General features: G+C 38.5%; 1 protein-coding gene across 2 annotated transcripts in view; it reads right to left on the reverse strand.

Moving 5' to 3' along the window:
• Positions 1-3643: 3643 nt before the first annotated feature.
• VTA1 (vesicle trafficking 1) overlaps positions 3644-20473 on the reverse strand; it is a 36434-nt gene continuing 19604 nt past the window's right edge. The window contains exons 5-8 of one of the 2 annotated variants that reach the window (XM_063124593.1): positions 17171-17276; positions 11681-11851; positions 9735-9815; positions 3644-4838 (exon numbers count right to left, since the gene is read on the reverse strand). In XM_063124593.1, coding sequence (XP_062980663.1) covers positions 4693-4838; positions 9735-9815; positions 11681-11851; positions 17171-17276 — 504 coding nt within the window. In that variant the 3' untranslated portion in view covers positions 3644-4692. The remainder of the gene's footprint in view (positions 4839-9734; positions 9816-11680; positions 11852-17170; positions 17277-20473) is intronic. The other variant, XM_063124594.1, reaches the window with a different exon arrangement.

Genomic DNA, 20473 nt, shown 5'->3' on the forward strand with positions numbered 1-20473 from the left:
GTGGGGGGAGCTTTTTAGGCCAAGAGATGTTATAGAAATGCCTGTAGAAATACATAAGGAATTCCCAAGGAGTATTAGGGGACTAAAGTGAAATCCAAGCATGTACTTGGTTCTCTTGAAGCACTCCCCATATCTGGGACACTCCAGAGAGAAAATTAATATAGTACAAACTTAGGACTGGTGCCCATGTGCCCACAGGCACCTTTATTGGTGCCTGCCAATAAAATATTTCTTATTCTCTTTTAACTGGTAAGTTGGCATGGAGCTGAGTCCTCACCTATATCTTGTACTTAGGTTTTTGAGCAAGTTACTTTTCTTTTCGTCTCACCAGTTTGCCTTCTGGGAAATGAGTGTTTTGTGACTGGTCATGCCTGCCATGGCAGCCATTTTATGAAAGGGCAATCCCACCAAGGCAGCCATTTTGTGAGAATGCCCACAACATTCTCACAAGATTTGAAACATGCTGTGACCCAGGGGTTTGAGGACCCCAGCTTCAGAATTAGTAGCTATGAGTATAATCCTGTAACACCACTTAACAATTTGCTGCATTAATTTTAATTATTCATGTCATTAAATTTATATCTTGCATTCTCACAAAAAAATGGCACCCAAAGCAGCTACGAATAATTTATTTTTTACATTTATATTTTTTACATTTATATCCCACCTTTTTTCCTCTTGCAAGGAACTCAAGGTAGCTTACATGATCTTCCTCTTCTCCATTTTATCTGCAGAACATCACTGTGAAGTAAGTTAGGGTGAAAGTCAGTGACTGGCCCAAAGCCACCCAGTCAACCTCATGGTAACTGGGGACCAGAAGCCAGGTTTCCCAAGTCCCAATCCAGTGCTTTAAGCACTATACTGCACTGGCTCTAAGGAAATAAGAGATTAAAAACAAATTCTCAATTAAAACATAACAAAACCAACTCAATTTAAAACACAATGGAGCAGAATTGCAACAAAGGATTCTAGTGCCAGTTCTAGTGCTGAGTTTTAACACACCTGAAAAGGTGAGGTGGGGTAGAGAACAGGTCCTGGAAGCTTTGCAAATCTTGAAACAAATGTATTTTACCATCCTTGCTAAAAGATTCCCTTTATAGTCAGAACACAGACTCCACTTCATAGATCCATTTGGTTATAGCCTCACCTAGCCTTTGGGTATGTACTAGAAAGCCAAGACTATAGTATAAATATCAGGAAGTAAAATCAAAATGGTTTGACATTTGATACGAAAATTAAACACACCTCATTCTTTAACCTATTTCTTGTGTGTTTAGAATAATAGGGAAATGAAATTGGCTCAGAATATTTTCTGTTCCATCCTATAAACAGGTGTGCATTTTTGAGCATCAGACAACAGTGCCTTTTCAGACATTCTCCCAGCCAGGTGGAAACTACTTATTCATAAGCAGCACCTGTGCAGCTGGTAGGAAGTGGTGCCAATTTGGAAAGACATTCACGGTCAGCCCTTGCTCCCTGTGGTTGGGCCCACAAGCTGCTTGGAGATAAATGATTACCACAGGGCTGGAAAAATGTCTAAAAGACACCAACATGCCAGCATGATATAGACAATTGCTAGTCTTTGCCAATTCTTTGTCAAAGAAGATTTAAACCACTGACTTCGGTATTTAATGCAGGGGTGGGCAACTTGTGGCCCTCCAGATATTTCGGCCTACAACTCCCATCATCCCACACTATTGGCTATGCTGGCTAGGGCTGATGGGAGTTGCAGTCCAACAACATCCGAAGGGCAACACGTTGCCCACACCTGCTTTAATGGCTTCATAAGTGTCAGAGGAACATACGTTCAAGCAATGCATATGTTCCATGTTCAGCTATGCTTTCCAGAGGGTAGCCATGTTAACTACTCATAAGCAACAGGAATTCACATAAAAAGGATACAAAAGGCTAGACCCTGGAACAAACCCAGATGCCAGCTTTGTCCTGATATCTACTCTAGAAACTCTCTTACAGGGCCTAATAATGTCACCCACGTTAGGGGACCATTCACTTGCTCATATTCCAACATGATATTATGGCAATTTCTGTAGGTAATGCTTCTACATAGGGAATACTTTCCAGTCTCTATGGAAAAGAATAGTTACAGATCTGATACCAGAAATGACAATATTTGTTTTTTAAAAAAACCCAGTGGCAGAATACTTCAGCCTCTCAGGACATTCTGTCACTGATCTTCAAATGGCTCCCGTGAAGCAAAGAAACGTCAAAAGGAGATTAGAGGGAGAAACAGCCCAATTAGAATTCAGCAGTTTTGATTCTATCAGTAGAGGCTTGAATAAGGATAAAGGACCTTTTTAAAATAAATAAATCATACTACATGTATTATTTGGCTTAACCTAGTGCCAGGATTTGTGTGTAATCATCAACTGCACTGTAAATGGCCCTTGTTAACAATGTTTTTAAGTGTACGATTGGGTTTGGCCAATGAGATATTAGTATCTTCAAGACAAAACTATTGCAAAAGAATCTGTAGGTGGTACTGATCTGGGCATACATTAAACCAAATTCTCAGAAAGTGCCAGAGAGGCATATGGATAAGGTAGCACCTTCCAAGTGAAAAGAGTTTAAATAACAAACCTATTCTACTTAAAGGGAAAAGTTCAAGCCTCTAGAAGATTTTGAGTGGAAGAACCCCCTGTGGAAAAAAAAGCTTCTTCTGACAACAGAACAAAATGTTAGTATCCTAACTGTAGCCTTTGGCATTCCCATAGGACTTTCAGCTGGCTACTGTATTTTAGTTTGAGAAATGGTTGTGTATCACTGGCAAGAAGTGTTTTATTTCCATGTTCAGCTAATGCCAGAGAAAATTGGAGAACACAGTATTTTCTAATTTTGGAATTTGCAAGTATTCCAAGATTTATTTGGATGAAAAATACTAGATAGAATATTGCTCCTGTGTTTGCTAAACTAAGCAAACTGGAACCTCCACTCACGGAGAGAACAAAATTATGTAAAAGTGAGTCTTTTGGATGCTACTTATACAAGTCAGGCAAACTAAACACAAGGAAGAACAGCATGGGTGGGGGGCAATGATGACAACCAATGTTCATTTGTAGCAGCTGTGTTTAAAACAGAATTAATATCTTATGGGGAAACTTGTGATTCTCTAGAGACAACTAATCATTCCTGACCATGACCATGCTGGCTGGGGCTGATGGGAACTGAAGCCCATTATCATCTCAAGGGCAACAAGAGCAGTGGCAATACATAGAACTCAATTTGAAGATCTCGATGAAAGAAAAGAGGGCACCTGTGCTCACAAGGAAGTGTGGTTGTCACTGACTTTTCCTAGCTGCAACATTCTTCCTTCAAAACCGCTCTGGTGAGTTTCCCAACTCTCTGGAGATTTTTTGGGGGAAGGTATATGCAAATAATGGTGAGGGGAAATCAGCAAGCTGTAAGTGGAAAAGCTTTGTCCATGCAAAGGATAATGGCTTTGATCCAAAAAATTAAAACATCTAAAAATCTTTATGAAAGGTACATATCATGAATGATTCGGGATCACCTAATATAGTTTACGTTTGAGGAACATAGTAGATTTAATTCAGTCCCATGACATTGTCTTCCTTTCAGTTTTCATCAAGGTAACAGAATTGAATCTGCATTAAAAGGCTGGGGCTGCTTGTACTTCTTAAAAAGTAATTTGTTACATTTATTACATTAAGATTTCAGGGCAGTGTACAAACAATTAGGTCATAAAAGATTTTTATTCATTATTAAAACAGCGTAGATGCATTTCAACATTATATGAATAATTCAGCAACACATGTGAAGGGTCCAATATGCTTTAATGGAGTCTACAATCCAGTATTAGTTGGGAAAATTTAAATTTATGTACCAATCTTACCATTTGGCAATAGCTACAAATAAAAATCCCGTCCCCCCAAACAGCTCAACATCATAGTCAAGATATTACATTATAACCACAGTCTCTGTCTAAGTTTTAGAACTAAATGGAAATGCTCTCAAAGGTCAGGATGTCTGGAGCTGGGTTTAGACTTCAGATGTATCTTTCTTTTGATTCCCAGTATACTAAAAAATGAAATAAAACCATGCAAAGGGGAAAAAAAATCCAAAACCACAACAGATCATACAGCTTTTATGAGTGGTGGAATCAAGAACCATTAAAATGGTTTTTCTGAAGTAACTTGAAAGCATCCTACTTTTATAACTTGATTTGACATCTCTTAAGAAAACCGCCTTTGCCTTTCTTTCGGCATATTCTATCTTATGGTGTGCCACTCCCCTCTCCAAATTCTCTGAACTTTACCTTTAAAACCATCTTGTGTTTCCAAACAGTTTTATTTGACATTTGTGACAAATTCTAAATATGCATTCAAACAGACAACTTCCCCTCCCCCACTCAATTTTTTAAAAAGAACAGCACAACTGTTGGGGCATTCTGCAGCCCTGGCCTAGAAGTGTCTAGAATTGGTAACTCGAATTCGAGCCACTGTCCCCAGATAGTTCCTGTTCCTGTCAATAAATGAAGCTGGCGGCCATAGCTCCAGACTAGACTACAGAAAGAATTCGATACAGAGACACAGATTTCGTTTTCTTATCAGAAATCAAAAGCTTTTGTGCATCTGGGTTTTCCCCGACAGGTTGAAGGTAGGAGTAATGGACTGTTAGTTCTTTAGGCATAAGTCATGAATCTGGTGGACAAAGGCGTCATTCTCTGCCTGTAGTCAGTAACTTGAGGGCTTTCTCTAAATTCTGCACAGCAGTGCTCACATCTTCATATTGCAAAGCACTGCCAGCATACTTGCAATATTTCTGGGCTTTGGCGAAGTCTTCGGCAGTCAAACGCATTTCCCCTATGAAAATAAAGATACATGACTAAGATTCAGGGTCACTACATTATGCACATATTTATTTAACCACTTGAAATGGTTTGCGAATATCAATGGTGAGTACTAAAGACGCTTGATACCCTTATGAGAAAGCCAATACTTTGAGAGAGATTTGCCCTTTATCTGAAGCCACTAAGGAAAGCTTTTAAAAACTCCAGTCAGTTAAGGGTAATCAGGTTACAATCTGCACAAAAACAAGGACAATGCCTCATGCGTTAACCTTACATTTCCTTTCACCCCACCTCCAGCATGGAACACAACTGAGCCCATTCATACCGCCTCTGTATAATCTGTCTAGATATGGGAACGTCCCTTGTTACAAGATATACCCAATTCCCTGATGCAAGATACGCTGACTGTCACATTTTCTTTTCCTTATCAGGTGAAAGAGCCAAACATGTCCTTGATATTATTGACGCATCAGCAACTTAGCACAAACAGTGAAATATTTTAACCTATTTTTATTAAAGGCATGAACTCACTTGTAATAAAACTATACAAGAAGATTCGTTCTCCAGTTGTAATGCAAAAAGAAAGGCTGATAAGTCTCAACACAGAGTATGACCCAAAGCAGAAGATTTGGTTCAGCCTTCTTGTTTGTTGTTGTTTTTCAGAGGGGGAAAAGCTTTTGGAAGGAACGGTGGGTATTTTTTCCCCCTGCGTAATAGCAAGAGCCCATTTAACATTATTTGTGTAAACCATCTTGAGCTCATACTTGCCTAAAAGGTGGTAAAGTAAAGACCTAAGGAAATAAGTCTACATTAATATGATAAAAACTGTATTTTAATGTCATGCCCCCTCCCTCACCCATTGGCTGAGCTGCTGCAACATCATGCAATGCTCAAACTGTTGAGTGGAAAGCGCTGCCAATGAAATATTAATGAATTATTCAGCTTCTGTGGTTGCATTAGTATGAGCAAAAGCAAACAAATGTTGGCTACTCTATGGATCATTATTCAGAGGGTTCAGTACAGGGACAGATCTGCTTTTCCCCCCAGAATGGTCACACACAAGACCAGAGAGTCCAATAAGGCAGAGTGGACACATTTCATATATTAATTTAAACTATCTGAGAAAGTGAATTCATAGCTTTCCCCATTCTGAAGGCTTGGGACAAGCAACACTACGTTAAAACATATCTTTACAAATATTGAAACTCAGCAGTTATGTTGCCTGGTCATAGCTATCACTTTAAAGAGTATCCCACACAGCCTTTGGAAGATGCTCATGTCTGAGCTTTGGGAAGTCTCCAAGGGAATGGAATTTCCATCAAAGCATGACTGCGCCGGTGTGCCTTTGAACCCTATTTCAGTCAATCTTAAATAGATCATGACACAACATAGGGCTGGACATGGTGTATTTTGGCTGCAAATCTATAGTATTCAATACATGTAATATGATTTTTTATTGTATTAGGTTTAAAAATGTGAATGTAAACTGCCTTGGGGAACCTGTGTGGGTCAAAAGGCAGGATAAAAATGTTTTAAAAGTTAAATTGATGGTGCTATATAAATAATAATAATAATAATAATAATAATAATAATAATAATAATAATAATAAAAACATCTCAGACACACACATCCAGTAAATCTTCAAATATGGTATGGTATTTTATATATAAATGTTACAATTTATAACCACTCCCCACCCCTAAACTCGAATTAGCATGTCAGTAAGTTGATCAGACAACTTACTATGCTTGAAGAATTGGCCTGTTGACTACTTAGCACAACTGCCTTTAAAAACCAGCTTTTGTTTTTTAATTGCTGTTAATTGTTTAATTGCATAATCCTACACATGTTTACTTAGAAGAAAGCCCCACATTGAAGTTTACTCCCTAATGTTTAGGACTGCAGCCATAACTTTTTAATTTTTTTGTTAACTGCAAGGCTACCTTGATGTTCCAGAGTAAAAACCAAAGACAAGAAATATTCACATCTATAGAAACCTTACCGAACATTGGTAAAAGTTATAATTCATTACAATTTTAAGTTACTTTCACTGATTCACAATTAATAGTTAACCAATTTGTAATTAGTGTAGGTTCCAGATCATTATATATTTGTTCTACTGAAGTAAATGAGTTGGATCCAGAAGTTTCCTTCCATGAATACAAGGAATCTTCCTCTGACAGAAGAAGTCTTTCTGTTGGAGGAAGTTCCTTCTGCTTAGGAAGGGAAACTCTGGATCCAACCCAATGAATTTGACAATATTTGAATAGCCAATTGGTCAAATCTTGTTTTGATCAGCTAACTGCTTAACCATACCTAGAACTTAGAAAAACTCCCAGTACAAGGTTCTTTTTTTATTACTGTGAGTGTACTTTGCACATTCTAGAGAAATGAAGCATGCTTCTGTCACATTTATTTTAACAGGTGTCATACTACATACAATAGCCATTTCATCACTGATTAAACATCACACAAATTGTTTTTGTATAAAATACTAGATGCCTGTCCATGGGGCTAATTTTAAATTTCTTAAAATATAGCAGTTTGTATTATCAATAAGCAATTCAACCTGATGACTGTGTAAATCCACATTTCAGTTCTGATGACTGTATAAATCCACATTTCACTTCTAGGTTTTGGTCAATGGTGACCTCCCTCCCTTTGAAAAACACAGCAAAGGACATTTTGTTTTTCATATTATGATGCCAAAAGCAACTTGAAAATCATTCTTTTAGAAAACAGCCAAGGCATTAGTCCAGTATTCAAGTGATTTTCTGGAACGAAGCCTAAATTAACCAATCTAATCTTATTTTTACAGTACCTACTCTATTACATGTTCTGTTGGCAGCAGGCCTTATTTATTATTATTGAGTCCTACTTGAGATACCAATATAGCAACATTTCAGGAAAGGGTTTACAATTATTTGTAAATGAGAGAGAGAAAATTGGAATTATTTCAAAAAGAAAAAGAAAAAAGAGGAACATTTAAAAAGAGTTAGTATACATCGTAGTTGCTTTTAATCTGCTTCATGTGAAAGAACTAAATTCTAAAATACTAAAAATATTGACACATGGGTAAGGCTGTGCCTTATGCAGCCTCCGGATACGTTACGAATCCAAGGATAATATTGGTATAGTAGTTACATTCATGTCTGCAATATGACAGACCAGAGTTAACTTCCACCAACTACGAATCTTTCAGTTAAGCAGATAGGAACCAGATAAAGAAGCTGAAAATGCATTTAGATCAGGGATAAAGAAATTAGGACAACTAAGAAGGAAAGCTGTTTAAAATGAATATTAGTTTCTGACAAAACTTGTATCTATTTAAAAACAGTCTCCACACTTCTATGAGGTTACAAAATGTACTTGAAAATCAAACTTTTGCCCCCAAACAGTAGCTATATTTGTCTGTGGTTGCAAAAACAGAGTCCTGTGGCATCTTAAAGATTTAACCGTCCAGCAGTAGAAAAACCTTATCAATCAGGTTCAAATTTCAAATAAAATACCTGGGAAAGCTATTAAGCATGACACAATTTGCACATAAATGCACTACCCTGCATCAAATTAAAAGACTATAAGCTTTCTGGGCAGGGACATGTCCTCTTGCGCTGTGAAAAGCACCATGTACATTCATAGCTTACTACTACTGACAGGGTTGCATCCAACCATGTCCTTCTGCAAGCACAATGGACAATGCTGGAGGATCTAATTATACCTCCCCACTGCAGCCCCTTAAATGCCCTCTAAATATGCTCTGGATGGTTGGGGGACCCTCTGGAGCAGTTTTCAGGTGTGTGTGTAGAGCGATGGGGTAGGAGAGGAAGGGAAACTCATTGCATGAGAAAGGATGCTTGCACAGCTTTAGACTCAGCTCACAGTTCTTGTGTTTCCACTTTGTGCATCTTCTCTCTCACACACATGCACATGGAAACACACATGAATATGTTAAAGGTGACATTTACAGTGAGATGTATGAATACTTCCTACTGCGAATGGAAGGTTATGGAATGTCTACATTTCAATTTGTAGACATCATCATGGAACATTTTACATACAGAATTAAAGTGCAAGGGACTGTGTACCAATTACAAAAAAGTGTGTACCAATAGTCCAAGTACAGGTGAGATCTCCTAAGGCCTACAAAGCCATATCTGCTTCTCAAGGCCTTTGTTGCCAGTACATTACTTTTGGGCAGAGAATGCCTGTTCCAGGAGAATGGACAGTAGAGGAACTTTGCTGTATTTAGTCCACAAGCTTTAACTTGCCTACCTCTGATCAAATATAAAAATGAAGTTATATCAATGTTTTAATTCTGGAATGATAATGTGGGAGGCAGAACAACATTTAATATAAACTAGTAGCAATGTAATGACGATTAGCCAAATCTGCCAACAGACAACCTTTCAGTTATATACTTTTAATGGCTAAGGAGATATTTTTCCTCAGCCAATTTCTTAAATTGGCTGAGGAAGTCTACTTTACTCCCTAAGAAAGTATTTGAAATTTTTGCTAATTCTTGGTTAGTTATGTGATTCTGTATGCATAGGTGCAGGGCCTGAACGGGAAATGTTTCTAAAATTCTTTTCTTTCAAATATTGTTTCTGCAACTCCACCTTCATATCATATTACCTCTTATGAACAAACATAGGAATGTCTAGTCCAAAATAATCTTTTAGGTAACACTGGCAGTGCTTTTGCTACTTTATGAACATTACTCAAATGATTTTATGAACATTACTCAAATTACTTAAGAGACAACAATTATAATCCTTTGCATTCTAATTTGTGAATAAGCACCACTTAACATATATGTTTACTGCTATGTGCGTGTGAAATTCTGTTTCAATGCATTGCAGCCAATGCTTTTTGAAGGATGCAAACTAGCAGAAAAAAAAAGCATCTTACCTGCAGGTTGGACATTATAAAGTGAAGGATCTACTATTGGAACATTCTGAGCAGCGGGTTGAATTGTATTGCTTGTCACACCTATGAGTAACACAGAGGGGGGGAAAGTATGTGTTTATAAATATACCTGGCAGTATCCAACGTAGTCTGTGTGCTAGTGGGACCCATTGCTGCCACAATGAGAAGCTAGAGGATCCTGAAGTGAGCAAAATCGCTTGTTTCTTTCCAGAACAGGTCAGGTCAGCAGAGCTTGCAGAAGGGAGCTCAGCTGACATGTTCCATTCTGGAATCTAGCATTTCTGCTAGTTTCCAGGCTTGCTTTTGGAAGCACTAGCTTCCTGTTGCACTAGTGGTAGGTCCTGCTGGCACAATAGAAACAGCAAGAGTGCAGCAGCAGTATTGCATATTGCCATCATTTGCAAATATGTTTTCCAAGCTAACCTACTTCACAGGGCTGCTGTGAGGATATATGACAGCATTGTGAAGCACTCTATATGATGAAATGAGAAATAGAAACAGCACCACCCATTTTAAAAATTAACTATTAACAGGAACTTATTAATTTACAGTATCTCTTCTGATTGTACCTTTATTGGAATGGAAGGAAGTATATAATGTTTCAGAATAACTTTAGTGAACTTTAAGCAATAATTTATGAGCTGTGATGAATGTAATAATGTTATAGGATCTTTTAAATGTTTGATATCCAGCCACGAGACTTTCAAACAAATTCAGTAGCTGTATTAAACAGAAGTGCAAAGACTGATGTTAAAACAAACACATAATTGCAGACCATTTTCTAAAGAGAACAAGATTAGAGAATTAAGAGCAAAGGACCATGTGAGCAGCCTTTTTTGTTCCCACAAGCATCAGGAATCCCACTCTATGACCACTACGTTGAAAGAAGACTGGGAGGAAATAATTAGACTCTTTCTTTGTTAGAGCCTAAGTCAATATTTTAAACAGTAACAGCCAACACAAAAGATCTTCCAACCTACTTGTAAAGCTAACAGCATGATCTTAAGCACATTTACCCAGAAGGAAATCCCACTGTTCAATGGTGCTTTCTCCCAAATAAGTGTATATCAGATTGCTCTGTATTTATGGACATTTCAAATTTTCCATCTCTAAATTTGTTTAAACTTACTAGAACTGTTATTTTATTTTTTCAGACTTACCAGTGTTTAATTTAACCTCACTTTTGGCTAGCGTAAATCTTCTGATCACATTTTCTCTAAGAAAAGCTACATCTTTGTTGCCAAATCTTTCCTTTCATATGATTAAAAGAAAACGAAAAATAGGATTCATAGGACAGGACCCAAATAGTTACTTTCAACATGTCCAAGGGCTTGGATATATCCAGTAGGATTATTTAATTTTTCAACTTTAAACGAAGTGTGCTAAGAGAAACTATTTTTTTTCGTAAGTCCACTCAAGTTGCAGTTTTCCATGCAGCACTGGAACCTCCTGTTCAAGAATTACAATGTGTGCAGAAATCAATGCATGGAATTTTGTATCTAATCCCTACAGTTCCAGTGATGGCACATCATGGCAAACTTGCATTGTTTTCCTCTGATTGTTCTGGTGGTTTCCCTTGCTTATTTGGTCAACTTAAGTATAAATTGATGGTGATGGTGCTATGGGATTAATAGGCAAGTTAAGTAAATAAAGATTTTATAGACACATACAAACAGAAAGCTTAATTGAAGAAAATAACAAGACAATACTATTTGGAACAGACTGATTACATAGGCATATGTAGTGCAATTTCATCTATCTTGTACTTTTAATCTGATACTGATTTAGGGTAGAATCCAATGGGACCATACGATATAGTGCCCATTCATTTCAACGGTTCTGAACAGATATTGCCACTTTAACTTTACATTATTATACATATGAGAAATCAAATGAATGAATGCTAATGACCGATAAAGACACCATACCTGTGCTGTGAGGGACTTCCGCAGGAGTGTTAGCTGGAGCATGAGCACCAGGTGGAATATGTATGCCAGTGTAATTGCTTGTGGGGACATTGCTTGGTTCAAAAGTAGCAGAGGATGGCTGTGAGTCTTGGCTTGGTAGAGCAGGGGAGCCAACTTCTTCATTTTCATCATCTTATAAGTAGAAAACAGAGGTATGTTTATTTTTATTAGACTGTAGAGAAAATTTATCTGTAGATTTATAAACACATACTCTTCTGAAAATTATCTTCTAGCCAAGTCTACTTCACAAAATCACTATGAGGAAAAATCTAAGAAAAATCAATTGCAAATACAAGAACACAAGATACAGTTTAGGATAAACAACATCAAGGTACCAAGGTTCATGAGTAACCAAGCTGCATTAAAAATGTTCTCTAACACTGCACCATAAAAGAAGAATAAGGTACTATGCTGGCACTATGGCTCTAAGATTCGGGCATAAAGGTTCCAGTTTGGTTTAACTAAGACCTGGTTCCAGCACCGGCAAGAACAGCCACTTGTCACTCTGTATATGTGCCATTCTGGGTTTACTTTGCCACACGGGAGCTGCTCATCTAGTTCTTCATTACCATTCCAATATACTTCACAGAATAAAGTGGCTATTGTGGGGGTAATTTTGTATCTCAGTCTGTTTAGCTTTACAACATTTACAGTATGTCTTTGAGTTGCAGGGAAAACAGAACTGTTAGAAAATACGGTATTTTGTCAAGCTACTGAAACTTAGTTTCATTCTGTTTCAATACTGACTTTTTCCGTTTGCAAGAGAAGGAAGAAAGTGAGCAAGCAGAAAGGAATGGGGGAAAAGTTCTCTAGTACATTTAAAACAATGCTGCTTTTCTTTCCCAAATGCACAAAGCAAGAATTATGAGAAGATCTTTGGGTATTTTGGAATACGAATACATTTCCATATGAACTTTGGCACCATAAAACCCTAAAAGTTGTGGATTATATGTTGCATACAATACAACCTGAAAAACATTCTTTAAAACTTATTTTACTTGTTTCTATCCTATAGAGTAAAAATAGAAAGCAAAATGATAGCCTAGATATTCTAAATATCAATTCCTTTTTTTAGTTATAATTCTGAAAGTGTAGAGTTGAAGGTTTCCCAAGTCAATGCAAAATAGTAAATGCATAAATACAATAGTCTAATAAAAAACTTTTCAAGTTATTATAACTAAATGTTAAGTGTAAAACACTCAGCAATTTGCTCTCAGACCAAGAAAATCAAATGCCACCAGCCAAGATAACATAGCCATGGCCAATTGGGAATTAAAATAGCTGTTCTCATTAACAAGGGAGGCAAGTATAGAAATCCTCCCTCCTTTATTGCCCAGTATATGCCATGGAATAAAACGAAGATTAATTAGGGTTGTGCACTGCTTCAGTTCCAGATCCAAATTCCAAACCTAAGCGGGGTGATTCAGTCTGAATCAGAAGTGGGTCCAGATTAGTCCAAAGCGTTCAGGTTGATTTGAAGCATTTTGGATCATTTCAGACAATTCTGAAGCCAAGACCTCTTGTCTGGGAAATGTAAGAAGTTGCTAAAAGTAGGGAGGGGGAGAGGAAGGGTTGGGAGGGAAGAACTGAGCCTCAGCAGTGACATCCACTGCCAGGGGGAATGTGCCAGCCTTGAACATGCCCACCTGAGTGGTGTGTGGCTGGGATTGCTGGTGGCTATGACTTAGATCCATATAAAATGACTTTGTTCCAGTCAATGTGTATTGTAGCCAAAGGGAGGTTTAACTTTTTCTTTCCTTAATGAGAATCTCAAGGCATACAGTGAAGCTGAACAGCATCAGATTCAGGACAGACGAAAGGAAAATACTAGAGGAGAGGGGTGGTCTTGCACTTCAAAAACCTACACCAGAGATTAGGGATAGTGACCTCCTAATTGTCACCTTGAACACCTTCTGATTAGAATTTCTAATTCCCTGCATGCTTGGCAGTTTTGTTTTGTTTTTACCTTTTTAGTTTTTGAGAAAAGGAAATGTTTTGCCTGGCTAACACAAAAGCAGCATAACACAAAAGCACAAAAAAATACTAGGGATGTGCTCCGCTTCTCCTCGAACTGGAGAAGCAGGAGCGGAGCAGGGGGCTTCGCCTACCCTTAAGGTGGAGGCGAAGTAGATTGGGGGGCCGGCAGAGCGTGGCGAAGAGCATCGAGGAGAAGGCGGATCCTTCGCCTTGATCCGGAGCTCTGCCAGAAAGGTAAGTGGGGTTTACCGGGCCCTCCCTCCTCTCCCTTACATGCGTCCGTCCGCGGTCCCTCGGCTTCTTCAATTGAGCCTGCGGCTCAACCAGGAAGTCTAGGCCGCAAGTGCGGCCTAGACTTCCTGGTTGAGCAGCGGGCTCAATTGAAGAAGCCGAGGGACCGCGGACGGACGCAGGTAAGGCCCCCTCCCCCTTGGTCGCTTACCGGGCTCTGCTGCAGTCGCTGCACGGGCGGCAACGGCGGCAGGGCCCGGTAAACCCCCCTCCCTCCTCTCCCTTACCTGCGTCCGTCTGCGGTCCCTCGGCTTCTTCAATTGAGCCCACGGCTCAACCAGGAAGTCTAGGCAATTGAAGAAGCCGAGGGACCGTGGACAGACGCAGGTAAGGCCTCTGCAGAGGCCACCAGTGAGGGAGGAAGCAGCAGCCAGGCACCTCTCCACCGTGCCTGGGTCCAGCTCCAGCTGAGAGCCCCCTCCCTCCTGCTACCAACTGTCTCTGCAGAGGCCATCAGTGAAGGAGGAAGCAGCAGCCAGGCACCTCTCCACCGTGCCTGGGTCCAGCTCCAGCTGAGAGCCCCCTCCCTCCTGCTACCAACTGTCACTGCAGAGGCCACCAGTGAGGGAGGAAGCAGCAGCCAGGCACCTCTCCACCGTGCCTGGGTCCAGCTCCAGCTGAGAGCCCCCTCCCTCCTGCTGTCATCTGTAACTGCTGAACTTTCCAACTAAGATTGTAGTGCCTGAATTTGCTTTCCTTTCCCCCCTCCTCCTCCTCCTCCCTCCCAATCCCTTTTCCTTTTGTGTCATGTCTTTTAGATTGTAAGCCTGTGGGCAGGGACTGTCAAGAAATACTTTTGTAAGCCGCCGTGAGAGCCTTATTTGGCTGAATAGCGGCATAAAAATCCTTAAAAAAATAAATAAGGCCCCCCTCCCCCTTGGTCTCTGCAGGTAAGGGAGAGGAGGGAGGGGGGCCTTACCTGGCGCCACTCCCCTCCACTGCGGAGCTCCGATTCGGAGCTGGAGCTCCGCGGCGGAGGAGCGGAGTATGGGCGGAGCGGCGTGGAGTGGGCTAATCCGAAATTTTCAGATCGGGGGGTCCATGCACACCCCTAAAAAATATGGTTCTTTGCTTTGATAGATTTTCTTTTTTAAAAAAGAAAAGAACAAATTTTATCTGTGGCTAGCACAAAAGCCACTGTACCTGTCTGAAATTTGGCAGGTTCAATCACCTCTACAGGGGCTGCCAGATCTCCAGATTTCATGTATTTATCATAAAAACTAAAAATGTTATGACTGTTAGGCCAGTTTGGATACAAGGAGGATTGGGACGGAATCTGAATCTCCGAATCAGCCTCTGAAGCAGGTTGGAGGGTCCATGCACAGCCCTAAGATCAATACTCATCAGTCATATCAGCACCTTTGCTTCCACAGAACAGAAAACTGGCCTGTGGATGCAAAGTGGCAGCTGGCCGACTTTAAACTGAGCAATTGGGTAGAATACTGCCTGTATCTTTCTTTTTGCAACTTTCAAGAGTTTTAGGGTTACTTTAAAGCAAGCAAGCCAGTAATTCTGAGAAGGGGGCTGAAATATTCCAGGGGTGATGGGATGCCTCTCAGAGTAGGAGTAATTAATTAAACTTGCCTGGAAAGTGTGCCACCTGTCAGACTACACAGCCCCCTCTGGTGACTATTAAATAGAGCTGGAGCATGTTTGCAGAATATTTGGTATTTCCTATAAATGTATCCCATCTGCTCTTATGAAATGAAATGTATTAATTATTGAAATGGTTTTCAGCTGACTAAATTGTTTCAAATTTTGGATATTTAAATTATGCTGTATTCTATATTCTTATGAATTGCTATAAACTGCCTAGAGAGCTTCAGCTATTGGGTGGTATAGAAATGAAATGAAATGATGTGAAGTCATTGTATCCCACACAAGAGCAGGAAGATATAAGTGTCCTTACACAACTATGGGCCAAACAGGTAATGTAAGCATTCCATGCTATATTTAAATACACTTATTGTTTATGAGTCAAGTTAGCACATTAATAGTGCATCCATTCAAACCACTAATTGCTGGCATGCTAGCGCTCTATGCGAATGGAATGACAAACAAAATAAATGCATTTATATGTGATGAAGTATTCTTGGAGTAGTGTTTTACCTGTATGTCTATTTATGAGCTGAGTAATGTTACAGCAATGACAGAAGCAAACACCTATCAGTGCAAGTTGAATGATTGCTACCCCAGCACTACAGGTGGAATAGGTCCTCCTTATACAGAAGAGGTGTGCTTTAGTACTTACTGAGCAGTAATGTTTAGTTACCTTAACGTGTGAGAAGATCTGAAATCTTAATCGCTTTGTTTTATTATCTTTACTTTAAAAATCATGCAGGGCCAGTTTTTCTTGCTTCACTTCTTACTGAGATCACCATCCATAAGCACAAATATTCCACAGCAGTAATATACCCAAGTATCATCCAGGAAATATACTCTGAAGCCACAGTTTCACCAGCCTGATTCAATGCTCTAAGATCTACTACAAACATGGGGAATTAAGTGTATAAATCAACTTGGTGTGCGTGTGCACATGCACAAAAGTAGGATCTCATTTTTAAAGCCAGCCAAGGAATTATACATGCTGAACCAATGTTGTAGGTGCAAACATATTCATCTAAGGAGCCAGACTGTCATGAATATTCAAAAAGAAGGCTAAATACTTAATGGTTAGCTGAATGACATATACTCTTGCTGGTGTCTACTATTATTTCACCCTATGGAATTTATTCTGAAAAAACATGATGGGGAGGTGAGATGGGGGGGGTAGAAATAAAAAGCAGAACTCCTCTATGAAACTAGATTCACACTGACAAGAAGATAGCAGCACTAGTATCCTTTTGAAGAAATGTCAGTTGATTAAGTTTTTAATTCAGAAGAGAGTAAGATCTAACAGAGGGTCCTACTAGAGAAAGGAAGAGCCAATTTTTGCTAATTCTTCCTTCTCCTGCAGCTCCTACAGTACTACTTCCTACACAGTTGTGGAGGATCGCCAAGCCTCCGGAGCAGATTTTCAAGGGGCATAGAAAGAAGGGAATCAGTGAAAAATGCCTGTCCATCCTTCCTCCTGCAGGAGGCATTACTCATTACATAAGTGGAGTTCTGATCATAGGAACTCTGGATTTAGCCCAATGAATTTAATATGTAAGCAATAGTTGAAGTACTAAAATGGTTACTCACATTCCCCTTCCATGCCAATAGGTCCAGATTGTGGAGTCTCTCCAGCCTTTAGACAATTATGAATATATGCTGCCTTCCATCTGGCATATTTTCTGTGTTGAACATTCTAGAAAAAAAAGTGAGAAATGTGTAATTATGTAAATGCCTTGAAATGTATAATTATTTAAATGCCTTGATTTCTTAGTCTGGCAGCGTTTGGAACCAAAAAGCTAAGGAAAGTAAAGGAATATTTAAAATGTCAATATTTATACTATTACCTACTTTGCTATTCTTCTGCTTCTGTGAAAGAGGAATCACTACTACTTCTTACTGATCTTCCAATTCACATTTTCACAGAAATTTACTTTTATTTTCTTTAAAGTATTTATATCACAACTTTCCACTAAGTGCCCAAGGCAACTTAATAAAATTCTACACAATAAAAAACACATTGCAAAACAGCAAACATTAAAATGTGACCAAGTAAAATTAAATAAATACAAAGCTGCAAAGAGTTTGTAAATATATTTATCCCCTTCTCCCAAAGATGGAAATTTGTTTTCCTATTTGTATAGTGCTCTAAGGCTTTATAAGAAATTATGCATACATGGAATGAAAAGTATTTAATATACATTTGTAGATATTTCCAGAAATTTTGGGAATAAGTGCTCTTGAAACAGATGCTAAATATCTGTCATATATAAAGAGAGAGCTACTTGCCACCTTAAACATGAAAATAACTCATATTGAAAGTTTTGTGTGAATTTGTGTTTTATGTAAACGGTTTTTAAACTTGTATAATGTATTTTAATGTTTTTACTGTAATTTAATGTTTAATGTTTTTAACCAATGTAAGCTGCCCAGACAGCCTTGACTATGGGGCGGTATAGAAATAATAATAATAATAATAATAATAATAATAATAATAATAATAATAATAATAATATGTTCTTTGATTTCTGATTTTAATAGTACTTACTTGAAATTAAGTGTTTTTAGGATAGGAAATGCCAAATGTTTAGAAAGAACATTATATCTGAATGTGATATATCACAGATCCTGTTTCACACTAGTTCGTACATAATGACAAGCCAGACTATGGGTTGTTGTTGAAATTGTTTGTTGTCATTATGTGTGAACGCTGTAGTATGATTTAATTTTTGGTTGTTAATGACAAGTAACACAGGAAGAGAGCCCATGGCTATTGCTGGATTGTGAACTTTGGATTATTTGTGGTTAAACCATAATGCAGTGTTCACGTGCCCATGATTCAACCCATACCGTGGATTATCATTATGAGCAAACCAGGCGATGGTTTATTTAACCCATGGGTTGAAATCTAGGTTGTCTTAGTGTGAATCTAGTCACTCTAACAAACCATGATATATCAACCACAAACAACCCAGAAAGAGATCCTATCGTTTCTTATTGGGTTGTGACCAAATTTGCACAATATGGTGGGCTATTGAGATTGGAGATCACATATTCAAATGGTTACCACATGCACTGGGGCTAAATGTGGATTAATTAATGCACCATGTCACGTGAACCAGCCTTCTGGGTTCTTTAAACCATGTGTTGTCATTATGTGTGAACCCAGAACTGAAGGTTGTTCACAGGTTGTTTTGCCAAGCTACAGAGGTAGCAAGCATGTGTACTAAAAAAACCCCAGCCACTTCTCCAGCACCACAAAGGCATTTGGGATACAGGGAAGAAGTGGGAAAATGAGAAGGGAAACAACCCAAGGGCTGAGAAAATAATCTCTGGGTAGGACAACAAACCATAAGCTAAATAAACCAAGAGTTTGCAGGTCACTGCTTCAATCCTCTCAATCTTTGCAGTCACAAGTGTTCATTAGCGGAGGTGGAGACATAAGAGTAAATGTGTGATGGCCAAAGATACAAGTACATAATAATTTTCACATGTTAAAAACTCTATTTCAATTATTCTTCATTCATAGCACATCATTAATATGTTGGAGAACAATTAAAAAACAAAAGCCCCTACAAAATCTGAAATAAGAACCATACAAACATTAATTTGAAATAGCTTGCCAAGGAATACTAAGTATCTTATATGTTACTGTGTATAACTTTTTGGAACTGAGCTCCTTCTATTGTTGCTCAGAGAAATGTTCTTAGTGTTGAATCACTTACTTAGATTCAGCCAAATGGCTAAACTCCATTCCATTGATTCCAGTGGGATCACACTGTGACTAACATATTCTGGATTGTGCCCAAATTCTATTCCTCATCTAAATATATAGCACCTACATATTTATTAACACAGTTTACAGACAATAAAAAACCCAAATTCTCAAGCTGTAAAGCACATATTGTCTGTAAAACAAAATTTATTACCAATTACTTAACAGGAAACTACCACACTCAAAACACATTTTTATAAAACCAGGAAGCTCAAACTACTGCCTCTGTTGCTTAATAACGTATATATGCTTCTGTAAATTTCCAAGAAATCAATACAATATTCTAAAAGAGAGTGTTGGCTATTGGTCAGTATAAAAATGCAACAAGCAAACAAACAAACATTTTCTGTTGCCCAAGAGAGCTGTTAAGCACATAATCAAAGGTATATTGCTGTTTAAGTCTACAAAAAGAGACTAGAATACAGGTATTAATGCCTGGATATGAAGGTACTATATTTCTTGATGTTTACTTATGACATAACTGACATTAATTTGAGAATTCTCAAGGAATAGAACATGCTGATTATACTAATTCTGCTTGTGGAACATGTCTCCACCAGATTTTTTTTTTTTATGATTCCCCCCTTCGTTCTCAGCTCCCTGCACAACCTGCCCTATTCAAGAGGGGACCCTAACTCTTTTGGGGAGTCAGGGTGAGGTAGAAAGTCACCTTTCACCAGTTGTTTTATGCTGATGATTTTCTAAATCCAAATTTAGCTGATAAATGTATTATCTTGAAGAGTCATAGAATGAGGCCCAGAGTCTCACTTCCCTGCAGTCATTTTGAGTCATACCCTTAGCAACTTACAATTTCTTTTGGCCAGCTAATTCATGTTTCTTTTCCAGCACATCATCATCCTCCATGATGATGTACATTTCTATTCCTCCCCTTAGCAGAAGCTCTTTGGGCAGTTTACATTACACAAAGTATAAAACCATTTACATAAAAACACATAGACAGCATATACATAGGCAACATGCATCTAAAAACAATTATAAACAATCAACCGTAAGACCTGATCAAAAGCTTATCTTATGCTTCCGAATCTCCCTACATTGGATGCAGAAAACAGAGTATGGGTGGATTCATGTCAGAAGAAGCCATCGCCTTAAATCAG

Source organism: Elgaria multicarinata, chromosome 4 (assembly GCF_023053635.1).
Source record: "Elgaria multicarinata webbii isolate HBS135686 ecotype San Diego chromosome 4, rElgMul1.1.pri, whole genome shotgun sequence".
NCBI classification, from domain to species: domain Eukaryota; kingdom Metazoa; phylum Chordata; class Lepidosauria; order Squamata; family Anguidae; genus Elgaria; species Elgaria multicarinata.